This window comes from Condylostylus longicornis, unplaced genomic scaffold (genome assembly GCF_029603195.1).
Source record: "Condylostylus longicornis isolate FDR11 unplaced genomic scaffold, ASM2960319v2 ptg000013l, whole genome shotgun sequence".
In the NCBI taxonomy this organism is placed as follows: Eukaryota; Metazoa; Arthropoda; class Insecta; order Diptera; family Dolichopodidae; genus Condylostylus; species Condylostylus longicornis.
The window spans coordinates 17,788,572-17,806,848 of NW_026577982.1; the positions used below are offsets into that span (position 1 = coordinate 17,788,572).

At 26.8% G+C, this 18,277-nt stretch overlaps 1 protein-coding gene across 6 annotated transcripts in view; it reads right to left on the reverse strand.

Annotated features, from left to right (window-relative positions):
* The window catches only part of LOC129605406 (syntaxin-binding protein 5), a 149,709-nt gene that overhangs the window by 46,261 nt on the left and 85,171 nt on the right, over nt 1-18,277 (reverse strand). For all 6 annotated transcript variants that reach the window (XM_055515152.1, XM_055515156.1, XM_055515154.1 and 3 more), the window contains exons 3-11: nt 15,199-15,387; nt 13,574-13,708; nt 5,300-5,363; nt 4,994-5,201; nt 4,595-4,670; nt 3,545-3,699; nt 2,822-3,480; nt 2,601-2,743; nt 2,210-2,390 (exon numbers count right to left, since the gene is read on the reverse strand). In XM_055515152.1, the coding sequence (XP_055371127.1) occupies nt 2,210-2,390; nt 2,601-2,743; nt 2,822-3,480; nt 3,545-3,699; nt 4,595-4,670; nt 4,994-5,201; nt 5,300-5,363; nt 13,574-13,708; nt 15,199-15,387 (1,810 nt within the window). The remainder of the gene's footprint in view (nt 1-2,209; nt 2,391-2,600; nt 2,744-2,821; nt 3,481-3,544; nt 3,700-4,594; nt 4,671-4,993; nt 5,202-5,299; nt 5,364-13,573; nt 13,709-15,198; nt 15,388-18,277) is intronic.

Here is an 18,277-nt window from a genome sequence, read left to right on the forward strand (position 1 = left end):
TTCAATTTATTTTGTGTTATTTTTGTTTTACTTAATGTTTTAGTGAAGAAAATTTAGTGAAAATTATTTTAAAAGGTAACATTTTAAAATGTTGCTACTAAATATTAGGTAGTTTAATTTAACACTTTTACTTATTACAGTTAGTATCTATCAGAACTGAATAAGTTCTCTTATTTAGTACTGAATGATATAAAACGTTTCACTTATATGAGTATAATCTACAAAAAGAATTAAATATGAAATGTAGAAATGAATATGCGAAGATGTTTCATTTTCAACTTAAAACGAAACAGTAAAAAAATAGAATGCTTTCTTCAAAGCTTTCTTAGAAAATTTTATGATCTCGAAATTTTATGATCTTAGAAATAGCTGTTGATTTTTAACTTTGAATAGAAAAATTTTTGAAGCAACTGGTTCAAAGTTGAAAAAACTAATTTTTTTTTTCTGGAAATCAGAAAGCGTTTAAAATTTTAAGTGATACTGCATTCATAACTTTTTTTGCTAGATATGTATGTAGTGATCATGTTCTAATAGAAAACAGAATATTTACAAATTGAAAGATTTGTATAAATCACAAGACACAATTAGCAAGCATACTATCCAAATTTATAATATGGAAAACTTAGCTAAGATATTTGCTCTAGCGTTGACCAATATAGCTAATGTTTTTATTCATAATATTTATGTTTTACAATCTTAAAATATTTTTGTTACTTAAATAGTGCTTGAAACTGCTTGGGTTTTATTTGAATAAGTTTTTATTAATTTTGAAACAATATTGAATTTAGAGAATTACTGACAAACGCCATTATACGCAATTAATGACAAAAACATTTACAATTAATATATATTTTTAAGTAAATTCTTATATGAAGTAAAAATAGAAATTTGCGTTAGTAATCGAAATACTAAAGAACTTTTGTTTAAACTGAAATAATTTTCTTTTACAATCAACTTTTATTGTTTTAGAATATTGTTCCATTTCTTATGAAATGGAAAGTAACATTTTATTACCTATCATTAAAGTGTTTTCATAGTTTTGTTTAACGAGATATAAATTGTGTATAATTTCCAAAATTAAATTAATTGTTTTATTCCGGAATTTTTTGAATTATTGAAATTTAATTTCTATATGATTATTAAGATAAACAATTTATAAACGAAATTATGGAAATTCATTTGTTCTTAATCAAAATATTTCCTCTATATATACGACCAAAAGAAACAAATTCCAAAATTAAAATTTATGCACTTGGATGATTACGCATCCCAAAATATTATTGTATAATAAAAAATTCAGCCAGTATAAAATTTTACTAGTAAAATATTTTGAATTAGTACAAATCGATTTCCATAATTGAGCTCTTTTTTTTTATTGGATGATTTCCTTCTGGTATGCTATGACTTTGCTTTTAGTGCTTTTAATCTACTTCATTAATTTTTTTTTTCATTTAACAATAAAATAAGAAAATCAAAAATTTGAATTTAATTCAATTTCGAACAAAAACATTAAAAGTAAAAAACTAAAATATGTTGTTTTAGTTAATAAAAAATTAAGAAAATATTTCAATTATTTTCATTCAATATTTCATTTAAAACGATGTTGGTAGCACATCATTTGAATTTTATATAATTTCCCGTTGTTCAAATTCAAATTTAGCAAGAAAAAACTCAAGTTCAAATTATCGTAGACAAATAATTGTTTGCAATTACGTATATATTTGAGTTTCGAGTTTCGAAATAATTGAAAAAATATATGTAAAACTTTAAAAAATCAAATAAAAGAATTAAAGAGATGCTTGCCTTTTTAAATTGCATTATGTATATATTTTTAAACATTGAAATTATTTAATGAATGCTTTGTAAACTTATATGTATTTATAGTCCGCAAAGCTATGTTTATATGTATTAAATAAAAAAAGTGCTACCAATTCTAAAAATTCAAAATAAAAATTCAGAAACCTTTTAAATCAAAATTTCAAATAAGTCGAAAGAAAATTTTAAAACGTATATCATTGTTCAAAATTAAAATTTAAAAAAAATATTTATTAGCAAAAACCTACATACTTTAAATCTCAAAATAAAAACTAAAATAAATTATCTTTTAAATAAGACGAAATAAGAAATTAAGTTTGGAATAATAAGGATCATGTAAACATTATTTTTTAATTGTTAGAGAACTCATTTATTGAAACATAAATTAACTTACCTGATCTATGCTAGGAGAACGAGCTTGCTCGTCTTTGTTATTATCACTACGTTTTGGGCTCTTGGGTACCCTTGAGTAAGGATCTTGAGCCCCATATAAATCGGGACTAGCCACATTTAGAAGACAAACTTTTTGTATAATATCAACAACAGCAATACCATATTCATTGCCATAGGCCATTCTATAGTTTTCGATAAAAATAAATTTATTTGTGTTCAATAAAAAGTGTTAATTAATCTTTCTAAATAAAGCGAAAAACAAATAGCTTTTAGGGTTTATGGTCTACCTTAAAATATTTAAAATTATACATTTTGTAAAAAAAAAAATTGACAACCCTAATTCCAAAGCTGATATAAATATTCTGTCAGAAATCAGCTACATGGTAACTTACAGTCCATAACTAGAATTAATTGATAGTGATGTTATTTGCCCTGGATGGCTACCCGTTGTCCAAGGCGTCAAACATACTAGTTGTGCTTGAAAACCCGGAGGTTTTCTTTGTGGTCCGGGTCTAACCTTTAGCATACCATCATTCTGTAATTTGAAAATTTTATTTATCAACATAGAGCATAACTGTGTAACAATACTATTTATTTTAGCATAAATTATAACCTTTTTTTCATTATCAATGGCATCCGGGACTTTTGGGGCTGCTCGTGGTACAAATTCACACTCCGGGCTAACATCACCTTCTTCGAAACTTTCATATGATATTGGTATTTCCAATACCAAAATTTCTGATGAACTCTCAGTTTTTTTAAATTTAAATAAAATCACATGACCACTAGCACCAGCAATACACAACCTTCTAGTTTCAGCACATAAGCAAACAATATGTACAGCTAATGGATCCTCGTCGCTACTATCAACTGAACGGGCTCGTGGCCTTTCAAAAAGTTTTCCAGTTCTTAATTTATATAAAACTTGCAATGAACCGGCACTAGCATCCCAAAATTTTACGGAGCCATCTTGATGGCCGGTTATAACAATTTCAGAATAACTACAAGATGCTGGTGACCATTCACCGCCTGATACAGGCCATTCACGATCAGAGAAGCCCGTTTTACGACTAGTTGATGTGCGACCAACCGAATAAAAAGCTGGAACTAAATCTGATTGACAATCGGCTAAATATGTGCAGCATGTAACAGGTGATTCATGTAAATCCATAGGATAAGGCGATTCAAAACAGGGAAAACCGGGTGTTAATAAATCTATTATAACTAAATCATTTTGTAATAACACGGCTATTGCGTATGGTTCTTGCATATCTGCAAAAGAAAATATTCTTAAAAAACTTAAGTCTGAAAACTTTAGAAAGACAACAATTTTTACCACTTGGCCAAGGAGTTTCACACATTGTTACAAAATCCACCACTGGATGTTCCATTTCTAAAACTGTAGTAGATCTACCATTTAATACTGTTATACATGGCGACTTTCCACCTTTTTCCATTGACAACCCGCCAGAAAAAATTGTAAAAGTATCACTATAAATGGGAAGAAATATTTATTATTTTAATATGTAATAGGCACAAACATTGAAAAAAATGTACCAAACAAAGCATTTAATTTTACTACTAATTAAGGGGTCTTAGAAATAAATTTATTTTCTAAATTTTATTATTATTTTCCTATACTTTTTTGAAGAAGTTGACATTATATTTGTTAAGACATTTTATTCTCAGATCTTAGTGAGATTTTATGCTTCATTTTCCAAAATTTATTCGAACAAAAACTGTAAAGACTACGACTACTTTTTAATGCTGAAAAATTAGAATTGTGTGATTTGGGATTCTCATCTGCACTTCCTGACTCAGTTGTATTATCGTCATAGGGAAATAATAGTTAAAAATATTTTTCCGAGCAGTACTTTCAGAATTTCAAACTAAATAGCCTCTAAGAAATTTTAACAGAATATCACAGCAATGAACTAAATATGTTTTTAAAGTATTTCAACTTAGCTGAAAGTAGTTCAGTATTTTATTGCCTGTATCGAAAATTCTAATACTACACACACATTCAATTATTTTTATACCTATATTTATGTACGTAGGTAAAAATTGTATTCCAAAATGTATCAAAAGCTTTAGTAGTTTTTTTTACAATGTAAAGGTATTAAAAGCTCTGAGACGGTACTAATACCGTATTAATACCGTACTTAAATCTTTTTTAAAGCATTATTGAAGTCACGGTATATTTCAAATATAAATATACAGAGAAAGAAACTTCCTAGCCTAATCTTTTTTCAGTCACACAAAATGTTAGAAGAAACTCTGTAACTTTTGAACAATAAAAATATTTTAAATAAAAGTTGTATTACATTATAAAATTTAAACAGAAATGAGAAACTCGACAAGTATTTTTGTATGGATATGAACTTACCCAGATCTAGCCGTCCTTAAATCCACTTTATGAATTGGTTTACAAGCCTCCACTTTGCCATCTTTATTTGGTTTTGCTGTAAATAGGTGTAAAAAATTTTTTTTATTATTAAAAATTTTGTTTACTAAAAAAACATTGTAATTAAATTTAATTAAATAAACAAGAATATATTACAATAAAAGGGATAAATATCATTTAATAATAAAACAATGGATATTTGCAATTGAAATAAATATAACTAAATTGTAAATTTTAGAATTTATTTATTAAATTTTTTTTTCCCAGAAAATTTATTAGACAAAAAATTTTTTTTTTTGAATATTAATCAACTGGTATAAAAGAGAATCCGGTTTGAAAGCTTAATAAATCTTAACAGAATTATATTTCCAATGAACCTACCGTGAGGAAAGCTATGGAACTGTGGTTTTGGAGATGGTCTTAATGGCCATGTACATAAAGACCCATCCGTGTGTGATGACACAAAATGCTTTCCTTCATGATGCCATGCAATAGACCTTAATGGTTCAGCAGAGTGCCAACGCATTTCAGCTGTTTTTCCTCTCATATCCCATAGTACTATTTGACCACTTTCAAATGCAATTAAAAGCTATTTAAAATTCAAGAATTTAAAATTATTTAATTATAATACGATAGTATTATATATTTTGATTTATATAATAGTAAAAATATTTTCTCAGCCCTTACTTTATTGGCATCTAATGGATTATCACATAATCCGACCACAGCACCAGGATGTGTTGTTCTAGTACTGCAAATACAAAATAAAAAAAGTTACGGAAAGTTTAGGAATAATATCAAAACAAAAAATAATCTTGTAAAGTTACTTGATAAAAAATTATAAAAACAATTAGGTTTATCAACTCGTAGTTATTTGCATATTAAGCAATTTTTATCTTGGTTTGAGCTCTATAGTAAAACACAATAAATTACAGAACATGCCTGCAGCTTTCATGATAAAAAAAAAATTGAAAAAAGAAAAAAAACTTGATGTGGCACATAGCCGACAACAATGGTTATTGTCTAGTTTATTGAAAGTGTTACCGAAGATTACGAAAATGCGTTTTAAATACTTTCTTTACAATTTGAAGGACACTAGTAGCTTTTGAACTTTTAGATAACATTCCTTCAAAAGCGTAAATTTGGCTTTTAGTAGAGTTTCGCTTTGTGTCATCCGAATTCCCTGAAAAGTACATCAGTTATTTCCAAGTATTTTAATATGAAATATTTATTTTCAAGAAATTCATCTGAATCATTGTTTTAACATCGAGTTTAAATATTAAATATCAAAAAAATTGATTAATTTTCTTTTTCTATATTCGCAAAAATGTAATATAATATATGTAAATGTAATATGTAATAATATATACGCAATTGTAATATGTAATAACTTTATACACATATAAAGTTTCTTTAAAATCGGTTGAATCAAACTTGAGATGTACACGTACACACACACCGACAGACCGGCAGACATTGTAATGTGGTCGGTAAAAATTTCATGGTGACAAAACAACTTTTTTATCAAAATATCTATTTTATAAGTATATCTATTTTATAACTAATTCTGTTCGTTCCAAGCCGCTAGTCTTCGTTTGCTTGCCACTTCCAAATTCCCAAAATACTCCATTTTATAATGGAAAAATGATTTATAGATTGTAATGAGAGTTGGGTAGACAAGAAAGTAACAAAATGTTGTAAAAAGGCGAGTGTTTACAAATAAAATTAAATTAAGTTAGGTAAAAATTTCGTTATTTTTATTTTAATAAAAACAACATTTATTTTTCATTACATCTTATTATTGATTTTAAAAGTTAGGTAAAAAAGTTTCAAATTTCATGTATTGTCATATTGTACATAAATTATGTACATCTGCATAGTAGATACACACAGATAAGCCGGCTTCACTCAGGTCAATAAAAACTTTTGCTTGAAATGTTAATAATTAATTAAAATTTTATAGCTAAACGTCATTCTCGGACATGCAATTTATAAAGAATATAGCAATTTATAAAGAAACAAAGGTGTATGTAAACTGATTGCAGGGCCGGATCTACCATATATGCAAAGTAAACATTTGCAATGGGCACCGGAAAACAGGGGAGCTATTTAACTCTTAGAAAAATAACTATTTCTTTTCGGAAATTCTTTTAATATGCATATCAATGATGTATTTAGGAATTTGCAATTTAGCCGGATTTATTTTAGAGTAAATTTCATTGAGATGCATTATGTATGTATGTACTTCAAAAAATTTTAAAATTTCAATAAATTAAAAACAACAAAATTAAATTTCAATTGCAAAATAAAGTATTTAAACAACTATTTTTCTCATAATTCATTCTTTATAACTCATCATTTCAATAACAAAAGAGTAATTAAAAAATCAAAAAGAAAGAACTATAGATGACAAGGATTTTCGGTTAATTTCGATACATTTAACGAAATTGAATCGGATAAAAAAACCTGGTAAATTTTGATATGTATTCTTGCATATTATTAAAAAAAAAGGTATTAAATGTTTGAATGATTAAATGTTAAAACTATATTGACAGTAAACAAACTTTTTTTTGTTGCAATGGCAAATATATAAAAATTTCGCACGGCAAAGAATATTTAATAAACCGCAATATGTATGTAGTAATTCTTTAGATGTACGATGTACCTGTTTCACAATGATAAATCATTGTTTCAAGATATATTCAATATTTCAGATATACGATGCAACTTGTTCACTGAATTTAAGAAAAATATCAAAAATTATACGACGATCTAATGAAAATTAATTGAAATATCAACACATCATTACCTGTAGAATAAGTCTATTATTGTTAATTTTCTTATTATACATTTTCAATTTTTTGGAGTTACGGTCTTCGATTTTTTTAATGTTGGTTTAAAAATCCACAAATAGTTCGAATCAGACAACAAAATAATAAACAAATAAAAATAAAAAAATAATATTGAAAGTAGCATGTACAAGGTCAAATTAAGCCAATAAATTTTATAAAAACAGTAACAAATAGTTTAGATCGGCGAAATACTACATTTTATGGTTTCTTAAAGTTTTTAACAAGAATCATTATTTTTAATATAAATTTACATAATTAAGACAATAATATATACCTACATAATTAGAAACTTTAATCACAATTAGAAAATTAAACCTAACATATTGAATATATAAATAAAAAAACAATCCCTATTAGTATAGCTATCAAAAATGCGGGAGGTATTCCGAAAGAGACGGCTAAACTTGTTTACAATGGTCATATCCTTTCAAGAATTAGGTATAATATATGTAGTTGGAGTCATAGTACAATATTTCAAGTAAATCAGGTCGGTATTGTTATGAATCAAACTTTAAAAATTGAACTTTTATTTACCCTGATAAATAAAAGTTCAATTTTTAGGTCTAGTTTTTACATACATACATATTTTATGGGTTTGTAAAAAATTTATTACAATTATATGCTTTACAATCAAGACGATTAAAAGTTAAAAAACAAAAATACATTGGCACAATTACTTTAAGTTTTTATTTAACAATAACAAAAAGCTTTTATGAAACGTTTAGCACATGTGATTTATCTGTCGTTTAATAGAAATTTTTTCCCAAACATTTTAATTGATCCCCAAAGATTTCCACTGATGTATTAAGTAATATTTATTCATTGTGCAGTATGAAGTTTTAGTGTCTAAATTGGAATTTTCAGTAAGATTATAACTTTTTTGGAAAACAAAATTCTAATTTGTTATCTGAATATTTAATGTTAAAATTTTAAAATTTCTTGAAAACCTTAAAAGTTTACCTATACTGTTGTTCATTATTCCATTAAATTTTGAATACAGTTCATTGGAAATGACAATTTCCTTCCGGTAGATTATTAATAAAAATAGTCTTTAAAAAAATTTTATACTTACAAAGTACATACATGCACATGAATTTAAAAAAAATATATATACATATATGCACATATTTTAATTTAAAAAAAAATTATGGAATTGACAGTAAATAGATTTAATATTATCGTTTAGAATTATTTACATATATATATATGTGTATGTATAATGTTTCGATAAATTTTCATACATATTCACAAATTATAATATTTTAAGAATATTACCCGTAATAATTTTTATTGGTAATAAGAAATATTTTTATGGAATCGGAAATTTCTAATAGCTATTATTTGAAAAATAGTAAAATTTATATTTATGTATCAATGTATGTAAATTAAAATTAATTAATTATCATATGGAAATAGCACAAAAATCAGTTTAAAGAACTTATACAATCTTTTTCAATTCTATTTATTCAATTAAATTTGATATTTTTATTTATATGTAGTTATAAACATTTATTTTTAACGTAAAACTCCCTTTAGCATAAATACATATTCTGTAAAACACTAAATTACAAATTTAGCGGAATATCTTAAGATTTTTCTAAATAACTCCTACAAAAACTATAGAACTATTAATAGAGTTGGCTCAACCAATGATTTGTAAAGAAGCACTCTTCCCTTTAACAAGTAAAAATACGGTTTTTAAAAACAAACCTACCATATAATTTAAATTACTTTCATTCATAGGAAAAAAATTTTAAAGAGATTTTAATACAATGATTGAAGCTTGACAAAACAAAAATATGGACTCTTCTTTTTTTGCGAATGCATATGTTAAATTTGCGAGTGTATTTTTAGCAAAATTACATTAAAAAAGTTAGGTTTTTTTGTATACTCGTAAAAGTAAGTAAAATCGAACATTTTTACCGACAGCATTATGCATACAATAAGGTAGGTTATGTGATGGCAACAAATTTTGCTTATCGAGTTTTCGGTGAGAACGCACTTCTTTATGGTAGGGAAGTGTAAATAAACTATTTTTAGCAACCTGTCGGTCTGTTGGTCCGTCGGTCTGTTGATCTGTCGGTCTTTGTAAGTACGCGTATATCTCAAGTTCAACTGAACCGATTTTGATGAAATTTTATATGTAAGTTTACTTCGAAATTTTTGATCATTTTGTAAAAAGTATTCAACAGATTTACTTGAAATTTAATATATAAGTTTCATTCGACCGCACACGAAACCTCCTAACTTTTGAAAGAAATCAGGTGTCAACAACTGGACGTAATTTGGAGTGTTCTGAGCAACATATCAACAATTCAAATACATATTTCAAGTTATGATTGAAAGTTTGATTAAATATATTTTTGAGCCACAATGTCAACCTACAAATGTGAAAGAATTTAGATCAAAAAATAATAATACGCTGAATAAAAAAAATTTGCTGTTAAAATTTTTGTCTAGAATTCGTGTATTCTTAAATAAGACAAATTTAATACAAATAAAGTTAGATTTTATGTTAGAACTTAAGTTTGACTTTAAGTTTTATAATTTTTTTAATTTTTGTTTTAATTAATTTTATAATTATTATAAAAAATGCATCGTTAGGAATTGTCGTCTATTATAAAAACGTAACATAAAAAAAATCTGATGTGGCAAGTACATAACCGACCGCATTGTGTATTGTCTAGTTGAGTGAAAGTGTTACAGAATATTAAAAAAATATCTGTTAAGTACTTCTTTCCAATTTTAAGGACATTTGTAAGCTTATAGTTAACATACCTAGAAAAATGTAAATTTGGCTCTTAGTACAGTTTCGTTTTGTGCTATCCGAATTCCCTGAAATGCCCACCAGTTAGTTTTGGTAATGCCCAGAACTCAAATATCAAATTTCATCAATTCGTTCTGTAGATATGGTGAAAAATGTAAAATCGGCCCGCAATTCAGTTTTCGAGCCCTGATGTTACCAAAAAATTTATATGCTCATTGTTTTAATACGAGGGATTCATATATTAAATTTGAATGAAATCGGTTGGTAATTTCTCTTTATATTCACAAAAATGTATATTTGGCCCGTAGTAAACGTCTAGTTGCCGATGCCTGATCTTTCCAAAAAATTTACATGTTCATTGCTTTAATACGATCAATTCAAATATTAAATTTCAATAAAATTGGTTGATTATTTCTCTTTATATACACAAAAATGTATATTTGGCCCGTAGTAAACGTCCAGTTGCTGACGCCTGATTTCTTCCAAAAGTTAGGAATTTTCGCGGACGGTCGAACAAAGCTCATATATGAAATTTCAAGTAAATCGGTTAAATATTTTCTTCAAACTGGTGAAAAATGTGAAATCGGCTCGCAAATCAGTTTTCGAGCCCTGATCTTTCCAAAAAATTTATATGTTCATTGTTTTGATACGAGGAATTCATATATTAAATTTCAATGAAATCGGTTGATTATTTCTCTTTATATACACAAAAATGTATATTTGGCCCGTAGTAAACGCCTAGTTTCCGATGCCTCATTTCTTCCAAAACATAGGAATTTTCGCGGACGATCGAGCAAAGCTTATATATGAAATTTCAAGTAAATCGGTTGAATACTTTCTTCAAAATGTTCAAAAATGTAAAACAGGCCCGCTAAAAAGTGCAGTTCCCGAGGCCTGATATATCCCAAAAGTTGATAAATTTGTGCCATGGTGGAAATAAACTTACATATAAAATTTCATCAAAATCGGTTCAGCCGAACTTGAGATACACGCGTGCACACACAGACCGACAGACCGACAGACCGACAGACCGACGGACCGACAGGTTGCTAAAAATAGTTTACTTACACTTCCCTACTATGGAGAAGTACATTCCCACCGAAAACTCGATATGCAAAATTTGTTGCCATCACATAACCTACCTATTGTTTACATAATACGGTCGGTAAAAATTGTGAAAACGTAATTATGCAGATAAATGGGAAACAAATCATACATAATTAGCAAAATGATTAATATCAAAGTCCATTTTCTGAAATTTGTAAAAATACACAAAAATTAACTCAATATTTCAAAAAAAATACTATTAGATTTAAATTTTTTTTTAGTAGCATTTATTGAAATCTTAAAGAAACGAACAGTCTGGAAATTTTTTTTGACTGAAGGTTTTAAGGTTGTTTTAAGCAAAATTATTGAATTGTTAGCACTAATAAAATGAAAGAAGATTGAATTTTAAACTTTTTTCTTAACTAAAAATTTGAGAAAAGTAGATCTCTTCCTTCGTTATCTGTGAACTATCACTCTCTTATAGTACAAGTCTGTATTTGTAATTAAGTGAATTAAGATAAATAATATTTTATGTTGATATGACATTTACCGTTAGCTTTCTACTTTTATAGAAATTTGAAAAAGCTTGCCAATAAACCATCTGATACATTTTTTGTGAATTCTGCAAGGATTCAGATAAAAATGTATTTCAAAAAAGTAAACGCATAGTACTGGGACATCTCCAAACTAGTGTGAAAGCTATTGTTTTAGGCGTAAAATATTTTGCAAAACGAAAATACTAAAAATTTATAAACTAACTGATAGAATTTCTTCAAATTTAATGTTTGATTTTTAATTACTACTTGAACTATCTGACAAAATTTTTAGAGGACTCGGATTGCCAAAAGAAAGCCTTTACTAAGAACCAAAATAACATTTTTTACATTGGTTATATCATTTAAGAGTTTACTAATGTCCTTAAAATTTCATAATCTCGTGTAACATTTTTTCCTAAATATAAAATACGCCTTGCGGTTGGTCATCGTTTTTAACATCGCGAGATTGTTAAAATCAAAACTAAATAAACCATAAAAGATGCTATATATGATATCTTTCGCATCATCGATATTTGCAAACGTTAAGGAAAAGTGGCAAGTCAGTTCGATAATTGCATGTCAGAAGATGATTGCATGTCCAGACATAAAATGTTCACCACTGTATACCTGAAACGACATCATTTTATACAGTACCTATACCTTTAGTAAAATTTATATTAGTCTTGCGATTCCCTTTTTTCTTATTTTGAAAATATTTCATAAACTAAAAAACAAAATTCAATTCGACCCGTTTACTACCTTACGTATATTTTGTATTGTAAGCTAACATAAATAGATAGATGTTGTGCATACATCATACATATTATATTTATGAGTTTTCTGGCATATTTATACCTATGTAATATATTATGGATTTATAATGCGTTTTTTATTATAAGAAGAATGATTTTACATATATCTTTTTATTTAATATAACTACGCATATATCAGAACCTTTATTTAGGTACCTTTATTCATTATTATCGTTATTCACATAATCTTTATCATCAATATTATTATCAACTTTTGATCAAGAACATCATTAACTTATCTTTAATTTTATGAAAAAGAATTGGGAAGAAAACATTTACGTTGTAGAAAAATATTCATTTGCGAATATTTTTCTTGTATAATTTTTTTATACATACAATGATGTAATTTAATGTTTCTATTATAACCTTAAGATTAGATAAACTTTTTATATCTGCAAGGATAATGGTGACAATATGATGTTGATAGTAAAAATGGAAAGGATGAGAAGTAAATGTAACTTTAAAAAAATTGTTATAGATATTAAGAGAAAGAAGACAAGTGGTATAACTTGAATTTTACGTCTTAACAAAAATAATATTTAAAATCAATATAAAAAAAATGTACAAAATAGACACTTTCTGAAAGTTATTTAAAGTTTAAGTTCTTGCAATTTTTAAAATTAAAAGTTGTTACAGTTTATGGACTTTTAAAATTAATTTGAAACTAATTTTAATGATATACTTATGATCTTTTAGAATTAAATAGTTACATACAAGTACACACGTTTCTTTTAGTTTCATTCTTCGTATTGTTTTTTAAATCATAAAACTGAATTTTATTGATTTATTTTCAAAATTTTTTAATGTTAGATCGTGAAAAAAAAGTCTGATGTGAATGTAAATGTATTTTTCGGAAATAAATGTCTTGCTGAGATCGGTAAATGTCTTGCTGAGATGCAAGACAGATGCATTACTTTAGATGATTAAGAACGGAGAAAGGTACTTACACTTCAATTGCTTTATTCCAATTAATCACATATCCGCTAAGAGCGAATGTTTCTATATGTACAACATGGATATTTCCTTTTTCGGTACCAACATATAACCATTTACTTCCGATAGGCAAATGTATACAGGTAATCCTAAAAAATACGAAAACATTAAAATGCAAAGCAAAAAAAACATATGTAAATTAAAGTTTGCAAATTTCAAAATAAAACTTCAAAACTTGTTTATAATCAAATTGATATTGAAACTTAACGGGCCTCCTCCTAATTAGGTAATTGAAAAGTATGTTCCTTATTAATTGTAGCTGAGATTTCACAATGTGATGTAATTAAGAATGATTGTATTTTATAGTTACACTCAGAGAGTTGAATAATTTACATTTTTATACCCTGCACTTCGTGAAGGGTATATTAACTTTGGTATGGAGTTTGTAACTACTTAAAGGAGTCATCTGCGATATGGACATATATATATATATGTATATTCTTGCTCAGCGTAAAATTCTGCGTCGATTTAGACATGTCCGTCCGTCCGTCCGATCGTACAATAACTCAAAAACGAATAATGCAATCGACACCAAACTTTCACAAGTTTTTTCTTTTGTACCAAGGACGAACCCTATTGTTATTGGACTAATTCGGACAACGGGTTCGGGTAACTGCCATACAACTCAAAGAGATTATTTTAAATATTTCAAAAACTAATAAAGCTATAAATATGAAATTTTGTATACATGTGTCCAATTATATTCTACACATGCTCTAAAAATTATAATGGGATAAATGCATCGGTTCGAGTGGCTGCCAAACAACTCCAACAGCAAATTTTTAATATTCGGCAAAATAATAAAGCCAGATTCATTAAACTTGGCAGTCATGTGTCCAATTATAGGTCAAATATATTTCTGAAGTTTAAGAGGAATTGCTTGACAATTTCGGGTACTTGCCATACATCTCCAGAAGCTAATTTGAAATATTTGGAAAAATAATAAAGTCAGATTCATGAAACTTGGCAGTTGTGTGTCCGATTATAGATCAGATATATTTGTGAAATTTTAGTGGAATTGCTTGACAGGTTCGGGTACTTGCCATACAACTCAAAAAGCTAACTTTAAATATTTGGAAAAATAATAAAGTCAGATTCATGATGTCCAATTATAGGTCAGACATATCCGTGAAGTTTCTATAGAATGATTTCACAGGTTCGAGTAATTGCTACACAATAACGAAAGGTCCAAGGTATAATTCAATCGGTTTATACCGACTGAAACGTTTTTACTTGTTATTGAATTAGAAAGTCATATCGGCTTTTTTGCTAAATGCAAATTTGGAAGATTCCAAATGTAAAGTTAGTTTGAATATAAAATTTAACAGAAAATTTAAATATTTTTTTTAATTTTTCCGTTTGATGAAATTCTTGGAACTATGTTTTTTAGCGATAGAGTGTTATTGTGTTACAGGAATTATAGAAATAAATTTTGCAACTGAGCCAACTCATTGGCCAACAGAAATTTTCTATATTTTCGTACCAAAATATTAATTCAATTAAGATGTGTTGCAAAACACAAAAAAGTTGATAACTGAAAAATTTTTGGATACCTTGAAGTAAATAGACGAATACTAACCTTTCTCTTTGAAATTTTAAACTTTGTACTACTTGTGGAAATTTTTGTCGAAAGTTCCATAAATGTAATGTATCATCTGCAGTGGCAGTAACTAAAGCACCTTCATTCACTAAAAATTCTATTGTTATAACTGCACATGCTGAATCACCTTCATGTCTTACATGAAGATCTACACCTGGGCGTCCAAGTCTGTTGTCGCAGCAAAAAAATAATTTTTTGTCACCATGTATGAAGAAAATTTGAAGAAAAATTGAGTAGATCCAAGATCAAATAGATCAAATAAATTTATATTTTCCCAAACATATTGGATGACATCAGTTAAGTTAGAAATTTAAAATTGAAATACGAGGTGTGTTAATTTATGTATATATTAGAAAAATTTCTATATTAAGGAAAATCGTTATTTATCTGTGCTTGTAAGCTATTTTTCATTTCATTTAACATTCTTCTAAGACAGTTTGAACTTAAACGGAAAAAAATTGATGTAGCATTTTGTACGAATGATTGTATACTCATTTGAAACTTTTCTATTTATCTACTAGACATATCATTACCTACATATATTTATTTATAAATGTAACAATCAAGTAAGACTAATTTTAGTTTATTACCACGTATTATGTAAATTGTCGTAATTAATTATTTTTGGAAAATCACTTTTAATAGCTTTAAACCAAGAAACCTTACGTTTGTACTTATAGTAAAATGATGTTCCAACACAAAAAATCTTAAGCGTCCTGAACTTAAAAAATATATGATGAGTTAATAAAATATTTCATTAATATGAGCTTCTTATCAATGAAAACTACTTCGAAATATATAACGCAAAAATATTAAATTTACGAGAAATATCAATTCACGAGTTTTATTATAAGTAAATGCTATGAGCCCATTCGACATAAATTTTAATAATTTCAGATTAAGCGTTTCTATTAACATTTTTTTAGGTTTTCCACAATTTGGATTGTAAAAAAAGTAAGATGTAAGATCAAAATATTTTTAACTGAACTTAAAATATTTTATTGTAACACTATACAAATATACAAGTGATATAATCTTGTAGTTGTTGTTCTTCCTCTTATTACTCTCTATACTCTAAGGGGTATTTAAAAAATTTAATTTTTCGGAAAGTTATGAATAAAGGAAGAAAATAAATTATACGCAACTTCTAATTGAAATATTCAACAAATTATAGTTTGCGAAGATCTTTATTTAAATTTATGATTCACCAGGCAAAAGTCGTTGCAACCATGAATTTAAATAAAGTTGATCAAACCTATGGTTTGTAAAGTAGTTCTTTTCCCTTCAACAGATAAAAACGATACTTTTAAAAACAATCAATTACATTATTTAAGTGTATGCAGCAGGGGAACAATGTATATGTTATCTTTGAAATAAAACAAAAAAAAATTAAAAAGGTGTTAACATAATACTCGAATTCAAGAGTTAATTGCGTCAGTTAAGAAAAATAATCACATTTTTTCTTAGCACATGTTAACTTTCTGTATTTATAGAAATTTGAAAAAGCTTGCAGTTTCGGAAATAAAACGTGTCAAAAATACAAATTTTAGAAATTTCGAGAAGTAATAGCTTAAGTGTGGAAAAATTTTCTTATAACGAAATTAACTATTTATTAGTGTCTAAAGGCTGCTAATTTCAAACTCATACAACGTGCGGTCAAGAAGAAAAGCGTTATCAAAACTTTGGGAAAAACGGATTTTAGATAAGGGTGACTTTTTTTTAAACTTCAAATATGGTATGGATCTTTAGAAGAAACAAACCACTGCTATTCTGGGCTTGGAAAATTTGAAAAATGTTTATGGTTTTGCTATAAAAATAAAATTTAAAAATGGTATTTTTAGGGTTTGGAGAGCTATAACTCTTAGGTGAGAGGGGATTAAAATTTTCTTCTACGGAAATAAGTTTCTTGTACAAATAAAAATTCAGCTTTCTATCTTTAAGAGTGTACAAATTTATTACACGGGTCCAAGGACAGACGGACAGAGTGAAAGTAATAAGCATTATTTTTCAAAAATTTTTTGGAGAAGTGGTAAAAAAGAGATTTATATTTATTTAAAAAAGTAAACAAAGTGAAATGATTGGTGACAAAAAATATTTTGTTTTAAAATTAAAAGTTAATTGGCGTAGTATAGGTTTTTATCTATAATGTATCTATTGCTATATTAATGCCATATATATGCGTTACTATCAGACCATCAAGCTCAGAGAGCAAATCAAAAATAAATTCCAAATTTATATGGAGTTTAAATGGAAGATGCGTCGGAATTTATTTGTGTGAATGAAACTGGTCAATATTTTTGACTCTACTGGTTCTACATATTTTTTGAAATTTAAAATTTGAAACAAAAAAATTGTTTAAAATTTAATTCAAACAACCTTTCTTGTCTTCCAAATGAGAGGGTACTTAATTACAGAGTAAAATTTTTCAATAAGAAATAGAGTTTAAAAATAAATTGAAGAAAAAAGTAAAAAAATAATAATTATAATCTAAATAAAAGAGTTTAAAAATAAAATAATAACTGTACTAAATAAAATGAGATTCATAAAGAATACTCAAAAATTTCACAAAAAAAATAAAAAAATATTTCAATCGGCATACTTCGAAAGCATAAAACATTAAGAATTGTTTTTGAATTTTTTTTTATTCAAAATTTCGGCAATTATTTTCAGCTTGGAGGCCTGATAGATATATAATGGCATTAGCGACATGGTTGTATTATTTTCGTATGTATCTGTTATATTTCATGTTATTTAATTTTATATGATTTTATGGCGTGTGGTAATTAAAATTTATTTGAAATCAAAATTCGGATATTAAAAATATTTTCATAATATTTGAATAAAATTTGTGCTTTATGCGAGTTAAATTTTTCTGATTAACACTCAATTTTTGAAATTTTCCACTATAAAGGATGTTTCGCATAAGGTGGCAAATAATTTCAGTAATGATTCTTTGATCAATTTCCAGCAAAAAATTGTATGAGTAGAAAGGTGTGGTGGGTTGGTTGGTGTCCGGGGGACACCAACTGTAAGACTTATCAGCATATAAATAAATGCT